The sequence below is a fragment of the Anabas testudineus genome, chromosome 9 (assembly GCF_900324465.2).
Source record: "Anabas testudineus chromosome 9, fAnaTes1.2, whole genome shotgun sequence".
Classification (NCBI taxonomy): Eukaryota; Metazoa; Chordata; class Actinopteri; order Anabantiformes; family Anabantidae; genus Anabas; species Anabas testudineus.
The window spans coordinates 5,952,767-5,963,374 of record NC_046618.1 but is presented as its reverse complement, the minus strand read 5'-3'; the positions used below and the strand labels follow the sequence as shown (position 1 = coordinate 5,963,374).

Genomic DNA, 10,608 nt, shown 5'->3' with positions numbered 1-10,608 from the left:
CTCCTCCACATTGTTAGTGGCAGCACTGGAGTGAACGACCATCAGTGCTGGAAGCAAAGCGAGCAGCAGTTCAGTCTCATTCAATAGTTCATTTGAGGATTTGTGAGGAACTGTTACACTCATCGACTGACTGATGTCTAGAGCTAAATAAAAAAAAAAAACCCTGTAACACTTGCTGGTGTGTGAGCTGTAAGGAGGATCGTGTGTGTGTGTGTGTGTGTGTGTGTGTGTGGGGGGGGGGGGGGTAGCTCTGGAAGCCCGCGGTTCACGCCTCTCTCCCCCTCTGCCTCCTCTCCCCTCCCCGCTCACAAGTAATGATGGCGGAACTGTAGACGTCGGGACGAGCAGGAGTCCTCCACCGCCCGTCCTCGTTCAGCAACTGTATATAGTTATTTATTAATTCAGCCAACTTCTCCACTTCTCCCCGCCATGACCCGCTGGATTCCTACTAAAAAGGAGAAGTACGGGGTCGGTAAGTGCCGCAAACGGAGCTGCGTTTGTTTTGCTAGTGGGGAGCTCGTCCAGTCAACTCCCAGCAACTAAAGTCCCTTCAATGGGAAGAAGAGTCGGAGAAGTGGGGAAACAGTGGTGGTAGTGTTGTTGTTGTTGTTGGTGGTGGTGTCTGGGGGTATATATATATATATGTATATAAAATGTATTCCTCTGAACTTCACCCCCGTGTTGTCCTTTGGACTCAAGTTATTTAGTTTGCAGATAGAAACACTTGTAGCGCTGTTCATAAAAGGTGGGGACGTCAAGTGGGAAAGAGCCGCTGCTTCAATGAGCATACCAGTCATTCCTGTGCTTTATCTCGGAGAGTTCATTCGTTTGAGTTACACTGAACTTAAATAAATCCTCACTTTGCTGGAAGGTCTCTTACATTTCCCCAAAGACTCCTGCAGGGCCCCCCATGGGTGCCACTGCTGTGACTGTACAGGTTGTCACATAAGACAAATTGAGTTGCCTTGACGTTGGTAGACAAGTGGTAGCCCATTTGGCTATGCTCACACAGGGCTTCCCTGGGCCGTTGCATGAATAAACAATGACAAACTGATAATTTAGGCATAGTTTAGTGTTCTTTATGGCTCTATGGTTGAATTATATTTGACATTTGAACTGCAGTGACTTATATTAAGGTGCAGACCTGTAGGCTATGTGTACTTGCAGACTTCTGTGCATACTTGTTCAGGCTGTCAGGTAGGCCTAATCCTCTACACCCTCAGGGCAAATCAGCACTGTTGGCTCAGTCCTGTTCTGGTTTACTGTAATGACTTTACACTCAGCACAGGTTGGTTCATCTTTCTGACTCAGCCCTAAATCAGTGCTTTAAGCTACAGACTCTTTTCTACTGACATTGTTTCCTGGTGTGCAGCACATGTGTTCGACATGAACAAAATCCTGCATGTGACGCCGGTGAATACGCCTATTGTTTGGTCTTTTTGGAGTAGGTGTGAATCAGAGCACCAGACGGAAAATACCTTTGCTGCGTGTGCCGACCTGGATCCTCTCACTCACTCTATGTCAGGGTTTATAGAGAAACTTGTGTGCTAAATTACTGATGTGATTAAAACATTTTTAACCTGCATATTCAGATGTCGACGTCATGCTCTGCGACACAAACACACTGCCTCTTGGTTATATTTGACCTTGTTTTAGCAGTTGATGTTGAAGTATTTTTTCGTGTTAATCCTTTTAGATCCCGATGTGGCATTTGAAACTGTTGCTCTGCATGATTGTGAGACAGTACTATTCTCCTGCTATTCGCCTTAGAGACAGGGCAGGAGTCACTAACACTGTACTTAATCCTTAAAATGCCATCAGACCCTGTACAAGGTCTTACATTTTTAATCGGATTAGTCAACCCAGGCTGTGCTCAAATACAGGCAAACTACATTTTAGGATGAAAGAAGCAATCGCAAGGTTTCTGATAATATCAGTAATATCATGCTAGCTAACAGGGAAATGTGCATAATATGGAGCTTAAGATATCCCAATGTTTTCATGGTGAATTTGTGACACCATCATAATAGGATAGCTTCTTGTAACACATCCTGAAGAGAAGTGCTGCACATATGCTCTAATAAAGCACTGAAATCAGCAGGTGAACAGCATGTGCTCTCCAAGGTTAGTTAAATGCATTGCATCTCTGCGTGCATCGTTAATAATGTCCCATGGCCCTATTAGATTTCGAGGCACGCTCTCTCTCTTAATGAGCAGTCATGTAAATGCTAGCATGATTCTTAATTAAACAAGATAAAGCTGTCCAATGTGATGATGGCGTGCATGAACAACACTACTCATCCACTGCTGCCCTCACTGAATGGCAGTAATCCAGGAAGTAAACGGAAACTCCACCAATTTTACACAACAAAGTGTCTTTACTGGTGTTCAGGGGTACTGCTGCATAAGTGAAAAAAGTTGTATTAAGTCTTTTGTGCCTCCACAGGGAGCTGTGCAAAGTCAGATAAATCACAGCAGGCTTAAGTGTCTGTGGAGTTAGTAAGAGGTGTAGTTTCAAAACTCTGCAGCCCATTGCACATCTCTGCCAGAGACTGGCGTCTTACCATACGACTTCTAGCATAACGCACCCAAATCTCAGGCTGGTTGAGTTGCATTGTGGGTGATGTAGGCACTAGGTTTCGAAGGAAAAAAAAATGTGTGGGGGAAAAAAAAGGTAGATATCTCAGCTACATCAATTTTAAACATTTTTGAGTCCAACGTTATAATAAGAGTAAATCTAAGCACCATTTTAATGATCCAATCCAAAACAAAAAAAAAAAACATAATAATAACACAGCATAATAATTTGTGTGTGAACAAAAATCATGGCGTTAATTCATCCTTAAAAGCGCACTTCCCTCAATAAAAAATCCTTATGTTATATTATTATTATATTATATTAAATAAGTTTCAAAATTGCAAAACTAAGGTGTCTCCTGTTGTAATAAACTTTCTCTTAAAACCATCTTAAAAACTCTGTGAGCACTGTGAAACATCTAAGGGATCAATTTCACAAACCAAAACAAAAAGTAAAAGGGAGCTTCACAATGTACTTATTGTAAATATTGCATTTGATTGACAGCAGTAAACCTACCGCAGTTTATATGTTGCATTCTGATATTGTAAGTAGTAGTAGTAGTTTCTTTAAAATTAACAACTGCTGAAGTTGTTTACTCTGCAGGTGTTAGGCTACATGCTGCGTGTGCATCTTGCCTCTGGCTCCATAGATCACAATCATTCATTTGTTATTGTTCATCCTGCTCATCAAAGTCAAACTTGATTGCAGCTAGTGATTGGAGATAAGTTTTGACCTTGTTTTCAGTTTTGATGGTCAGTCATGACTTTTAAAACTTAATTTCAGTGCAATTCCTTTAATTTCTGGGCAACCTGGAGAAAAGATAAGACAATTGTAATTTCCTTTCTTTTTAAATGTTGCAGCAGGGTTTTTAACTATTCAAAGATGAGCCCATACTGGTCTAATTTTATCCCTTTTCCACTATTAGCTTTGAACTTGAGAATTAACTTTCTGATTTATGGATAACCTATAAGGACTTATTAGCTGGAGCAGCGTTTTAAGAGCTACAGATCGTTTCTTGCTGTCTAGACAGACAGAAGGTAAAAGGCTTTTTCATTAAGACCTCTATGTTTTGAAATGTCCTGCTTGAGGAGAATTGTCTCAAAAACAAACTTTAATAGACTTTTTTTTAACTAATGGGTTTTTAAAGAGATGCAATCCTTATCCCTACTTTGGTTGAAGTTCATATTCTTGAATGTTCGGATCGGTTGCATTATAGGATTGGTTGCTAAACAGTTGTTAAACTATTTTTTTGCCTATTTTCTTATTTATTTTGTATCAATGGCTACAACTTGGAATTGTTGTTCATGTTTTGCTTTCTCAATCTATAACATAACATAATACAGTGTTGTGTTCGTCTTGTTTTAATTTTGATGAGCTGCCAGCAGCTGCTCGATCTGTTCAGCTGCAAAGTCCTTTAATTGTCGGCTAATCTACATTTGGTATGTGGTAAATAATTTAGAGCAAATCAGACTGACTTTGATTTAACTTTACTACGCACGTGAACTCTAACCTGAACAAATACAAGCTTTATTGGAATTTAGAACAGCAGCTACAGGCTCAGTATTTCAAGTTTAAGACGAACATGGTGTGTCTTACAGTTATACAGATGAGCTGTGCTGCTAAGGGCCCAGACTGTTCCCTTTAGTTTAGACAGTGTGGCATCACAACACGCTCAGCTGGGTTCCTGCCACTGGAATATTGCCATGCTGTTGCCAGGCTCGGACACTGTGTCAAGTTGGTGAATGGACCATTGTCACTCTCGGCGTGACCAGAGGCAGATGTCATTTCTTGAGTGCAGTGTTTGATTTGATTTTGTTCTGGCTGCACAAATAATTTCCTAGTGAAAACAAAACCCCCTTTCAAGACAATTCACAGTATGTCAGTGAGTTGTTTTTAAATAAAAGAACACAGTATATTTGTATTTTAGGCCTGAGCTTCCTGCTCATATTAAGAAATGCCACTGCTGTGATGTGAGGAAATTCATATTTTGATTCCAAATAAAAGAAAGTATGAAAACCATCATTGCTGTTGCATTGTTTCCGAACCCGTCTAGGTTTCAGAGTTTGTTTTCCTTTTTGATGACCGGATGAGGGATCTCACAGTAAGGCGTCATTCACATGAACCTGTGCAGGTGATCCTAACAACATAGCTGGTGTGGAGCTAACCAAATATTTTAGGAGCCCAAGGGCTGGTTAACACTCAAACACAGCCTAAGACTAAAAAGGGATTTCCTATGGAGGTATCTGTGCAAATATTCTTTATGAAAAACCTGCAAATGTATGTGTGGGGAGGAAGTCACAGACAGAATGGGAGTCATATTCAGTGTTTTGTGACTGTTTTGTCAAGTTTTGGTATTCAGACTGAGGTGTGATAAGCTGAGCCAGTTGAAGCGTGCTGTGAAATTTAGCCTGCAGCAACAAGCATTATCACCATGCAAGTCGAGACAGAGCTCCTTTAGAGTTCCTTCGTCTCACTGTAAGACAGGGTGGCTGCGCACCACTGCTGCTGCTGCTTCCTCACGTCATGACAAAGACCTTTGCTACAGTATTGTTTGCCATGGTTTCTCTTTTGCAACTTCTGACTCTTTTGACTGTGTGTCTGTCTTGTGTGATCCCTCCCCTTTGTGTCCTGATTGGAGAGTTACAGGGAAAGAAAAGAGTCACCTCCAGGAAGACTGTTAGGTTAATAAACAGTGTGTATAGAAGGGATGGGCAGGGCTCACAGCTAAGCCAGCTGGCAGAAGCAGAACCTGCACAGTGTGACTATTGACCAAGGGCCGCAGTGGTATGATGATGTCTGAAATATAGAGGATGTGATGTCATCGCCTTTGAAACTTGGGCCCTTGTTATTGACACTGACAATACCTGCTTCAGTACAGTTCATTTACTAGAAAGTTAAACAAAGGGCATCGGTTTCAGTTAACAATCAAAATGTTTTAGAGGGTTGAGTCACACAGTCCTGCTGTTAGAAAGAGCAGGATGATAAGGAATAAGTCAGAGATCAAAATCCACTGTGCTTGCTGAGTCCAAGTCCTACAAGAAAGGGGTGAATTGGTTTCCTTTTCCAAGGAGAAACCTAAAACCTCTCATTCAAAACATTTTAAATTCCTCCTTTTTCCTCTGTGCAGTGGGTTATTGAAAAGGGATTTAGATTTTTTTTCTAGATCCACTGGACCTTTAAGAGCCACAGAACTCCTTAATCAGTCTGTCGACCAAAACATTTTCTTTGTTAATAGTATTTACTAAAGGCTGCATGTGTGTTTCTCATAATGAGATAGTCCTTCTCTTTACTTCAGCTATCTACAATTATGATCCCAGCAGTGAGCACGAGCTGTGTCTACAGGTGGGGGACACGGTGCACATACTTGAGAAATTGGAAGGTGAGTGAGGCTAAACACACAACAGGCTCTGGCACATCCCTTTTTTTCCTTTGCTGCACAAGCTGACACAGGAACTTAAATGAAATGTAGAACTAACCAGCACTCCATATGCTATGCATAAATAACTCTACCATGTTATTCTCCTGAAAGGCTGGACTGAAATCACTCATATCTCATCCACTTCTCTCTCACTGTAACATCTTCCTCTATTAATTAATATTTCCTCAGGCTGGTATAGGGGCTACAAGTTACGCAAGAAATCACAGAAGGTATGAACATCATTAGTGCTGTTATCTTATAACCACTCGGTGTGTATGTACTGTATGTACTGATTGTATCTCATTGTTTCTTCAGGGCATTTTCCCAGTTTCCTACATCCAGTTAAAGGAGGCCATCGTTGAGGGAATAGGGTGAGAGCACAAATCAGTAAACATGTCATCTTGATGATAATCCACTTTGCTTTGGTTTGCTGCCCCGCCTTGTCATTTCCCAATAACATAGTAGTGCACTTGTAATTATCATAAGTGAGGATTCAGTAATGCTTTTCTTGGCTGTGTAGAGAAACCGTCCAACTATTTATCATGCATCGAAATGCACTTGAGTCTGTCCACATTTTATAAGCTGATATGTGAGTGATGAGCCACTTTTCCAATATTTTATTATTCTCTTCTTGTGGCTGGTAGCCAGCAGGAAATAATTATTCCAGCAGATTTACCCCTGGTGCAGGAGATCGGAGCTACTCTGAGGGAATGGGCACAGATATGGCACAAGCTCTTCGTGGTATGTGTACATTACATCTCTCTTATCAGCCTCTCTGTTACTAGTTCACATACATACAGTCCTGTTAATCTTTCTGATTCACACCACTGTGACTTACTATGTTTTCTTTGATTCCTGTCGTGAATGTATTGGTTAAAGTGTATACTGTACCTGTTTATCTGACAGGCAAACAAGACAACTCTGTTCAGGAGTGTGCAGCAGATGGCCTACAGCCTCATCGAATATCGATCTCAGATAGCGTCAGGAACACTACCCAAGGATGACCTTGTAGAGCTCAAAAAGAAAGTCACAGCAAAGATTGATTATGGAAACCGGTATGAGTTCTGCTGCAATATTGTAATGCAATGAAATGCCTGCGAACGTAAACACCATTGTAAAGTTTTATATACTTGGCTTGGAGATTGTCTCTGTAATCTTATTTGATGCCATTTGATCTTCTGTGCTGCTCAGGATTCTGGGGTTGGACCTGGTGGTGCGAGATGAAGAAGGAAACACACTGGATCCTGATCAGACCAGTACAGTCAGTCTGTTTCGGGCACATGAGACCGCTTCCCGCAGCGTGGATGAAAGGATACAAGAAGAGAAGGCATGATTATGATTTGCTAATACAATCAGTAATTTTTCTCTGTAGTAGCTGTCAATATCAATTGATTATTGTTTTCATACAGATGCGGCTACAAAACCTAGAAATGAGGCGTCAGTCTGTGTTCAGTATGGTGCACACCTACAGTGTATTCATGAACCTGAGAAACTTTGTGTGTAACATTGGAGAAGATGCTGAGTTGCTCATGTCTCTGTATGACCCTGACCAGTCTGAGTTCATCAGGTTAGCTCCTCACCTTTCTCTTAATTACACATTAAACTGTCAAAATTGTTGTTTTTTTTAGATGGTTTAGTTGCAACCAACCAACAGTGATTGTAATTGTGGGTTTTGTTCACAGGGCAAATAATTCAATTTTTGAATCCAGCAAGCAGAAAATGTTTTACACTATAATGTGAGGCATGGAAAAGCAGTGTTTGCTTCTGCATGATACGTAGAAGAGTATAGCCACCGCATCAAATATAAAATGTCTTATTACATCACATGTAATGTAATAAAACATTTTTTTATACCACTACTGTATGTCAAGTTCTACCAACACTACTGCTGCCAATTCTGCACTTCTGATGGCAAAAGTTACAAAGTGAAGAATCATAATTAGTTGTAGTATGGCCATGCTGAATAATAATAATGCCTGGAGGTTGTGCATTATTGTCACATAATCCTGCACAGCTCTGATGTAGCAGCTTCAGCAGTGTTTTAAATTAATACCTAAAGCTGGAAGGCTACTCGTTTCAGACGTTAATTAAGCTGCTGTTTCTTCTGCTTGCTGAAGTAGAAAAGTAACATGTCCATTCTGCTTGGAAAAAAACTGTGCTAGAATAAATAATAGTTTAAAGGAACCTCTAAAAATAAGAAAATGACTCTTTTTAAATATTAGTGGTGTAAAATGGGAAAACCTAATAACACTCAGGACCCTTCTGCACCTGTGGACACTATTCAGCAGCTGACACTGATGACAGGGACAGTAGGTCTTTACCACTGCAGATATTTGGGTTTTCATAACAGAGCAATTAGTTGTAAGATCAGGTGTAACTAACACACTTAGTGGTGGCAGTGTACTTTTTAGATATGCCAGTTGTTCATGTATTTGGCCAGTCAAAATATCCACTATGACTGGTTCTGTAGAGATTGTTATACTATTGCATACTGAACATGTGCAAGCATCTTAGAATTTGTTTAAGTCTTTTCTATGATAAGACATACAAAATATTGTAAGAGTTTTTACATTATTTACTTTGATGTATTTCTATTTCTCCTGATGCCTTGGCTAATATGATCTCTAACTGTGAATCTTATTTAAATTCATTCAGTGAGAACTTCCTGGTGCGCTGGGACAGTACGGGGATGCCTAAAGAAATTGAAAAACTCAACAACCTGCCAGCGTTATTCACGGTAACTGAATCCCAACCCAGTAACTGTATTCCCTCTGCTCTGGATTTGAGAAATCCAAACGCTGTCTGAAATCTATGACCAAGGAGACTATTTGCTCCTGGATCCCTTTCTAATTTACTGTAGGTTTCACTGAATGGCTCACATTCACGACACATCTTTATAAATTTGAATACATTAGCCTTCATTATATATCTGCAGTTTATGTTAATGACACAGTCAGCAATTCAAAGCAAACAAGGCACTGTGGTGACCTGCATGTGTGCAACCAGGAATTAACCAAGCTATTTTATAATTATAGTTACGTCCTCAAGGTACACTAGTCAAGACCCCTTTGGTCTGAATAATAAACGTATAAAGATGGTTGAAAGGTGATATTTGAGGGTATTACTGCATGCTGTCATCCTGCAATATTTGCCATCTGGTTTCCAGCTCTAGCCAGACGAATGCACATAATGACACGCTTATGTGATAGGTACAGTCCACTGCGTTTTGTATGTAATGCACATTTTCACTCAGTGTGCCCTAATGAATCATCTTTGTGGTTGTCCTTTGTGTCCAGGACCTGAGCAGCAACGACTTGATGAGGCAGCGACTCTACCTGGTGTGTCAGATCATCAGAGTGGGCAGCATGGAGCTCAAAGAAGGCAAGAAACACACTGGTGGACTGAGGAGGCCGTTTGGTGTAGCAGGTGAGCTGCTTTTCAAATATCCCAATATTTGTTTAAGCAATTCAACAAAAAATGGTGGCGTACCTGCATGAATACTTCTGTAGAGGTGTAAAAAAAAGAATGATCCACTTGCTGAATGAAATGGGAACACCTGCTTTCTGACCTAGAAAATGCCGCCATTCTGCCTTGGCAAAGGAGTCAGTGGAAATTGGTTTAGCAACCATATTTGTTTTTGGCCAGATGATTAGTGGATTTGATGAGAAATGGTTTCCCCTCGTGTTCCAGCAAATGGACTGAAACCAGAAAGAACATTTAACTCAGAAGTCACATTATTCTTAGCCAGGAAAAAAAACACTTTAGAAAAAGAGCTCGGTGGAATGAACAATTCAGAGACATTTGCAAGCTGGAGATCAAGAACCCTCAATCTGTCTTACTATGCTGGCTGTCTGCCGTGCCAGGCAACAAGTGAATGAGAGCCAACACCTATCTCAGCTTCTTCTTTGAAAGTAGAACATACAACAACTTTTAGAGCTATTAAAACTAGAAAACTCCAGTTTTGATGTTAACTAGAAAACTGCATGTTTTAAAATAAGATTCTCTGTGAGTCTGCTGCTTTACTCTGATGCTACAAATGTCTTTGTCATTACAGTGATGGACATTACAGATGTTATTCATGGCAAAACAGAAGAGGACAAACAGCATTTCATACCATTTCAGCAGTGAGTCTTTTGATGGTGACACTTTTATTCTACTGTTAACAGGCTCAATCTGGTTTTTAATATGAGAATAAGTGAGTATGAAAAATAGAAATTATTAGGAAAATGACTGAAGTTATACACTGATCAACTAAAAACGTGGACAGGTGAAGTGAATAACTCGGTCGTTTAGGCAAAATGGCATCTTTCAAGGGGAAATATATGTTAGGCAACAGGTTAAGAATCAGTTAAAGTTGAAGTACATGCGTTGGAAGCCTAAAAAATGCGTAACAATCTGATGATTTTTTTAATATATAAACATCACGTGGATGACTGAATGTGTGTCACCTGGGGAAGGGATGGGTGCGCAATGGGTATGGACATGTACATAGGTCTTGTGGAGTTAATGTCTTGAGGTTGGAGCTGTTTTGGCAACGGAAGGTGAAGATAGACAGTGGGTTTTAATGTTGTGGCTGTTTAATGGTGTATTTCCTTACTGTGTGCCATCAAAG

At 40.4% G+C, this 10,608-nt stretch overlaps 1 protein-coding gene across 1 annotated transcript in view; it reads left to right on the top strand.

Annotated features, from left to right (window-relative positions):
- The first annotated feature begins 308 nt into the window (after positions 1–308).
- The window catches only part of dock5 (dedicator of cytokinesis 5), a 29,300-nt gene continuing 19,000 nt past the window's right edge, over positions 309–10,608 (top strand). Inside the window, exons 1-11 of the mRNA XM_026343366.1 lie at positions 309–472; positions 5,874–5,957; positions 6,186–6,226; positions 6,312–6,367; positions 6,641–6,737; positions 6,903–7,051; positions 7,188–7,323; positions 7,406–7,563; positions 8,652–8,733; positions 9,293–9,422; positions 10,051–10,120. Coding sequence (XP_026199151.1) covers positions 430–472; positions 5,874–5,957; positions 6,186–6,226; positions 6,312–6,367; positions 6,641–6,737; positions 6,903–7,051; positions 7,188–7,323; positions 7,406–7,563; positions 8,652–8,733; positions 9,293–9,422; positions 10,051–10,120 — 1,046 coding nt within the window. The 5' untranslated portion in view covers positions 309–429. The remainder of the gene's footprint in view (positions 473–5,873; positions 5,958–6,185; positions 6,227–6,311; positions 6,368–6,640; positions 6,738–6,902; positions 7,052–7,187; positions 7,324–7,405; positions 7,564–8,651; positions 8,734–9,292; positions 9,423–10,050; positions 10,121–10,608) is intronic.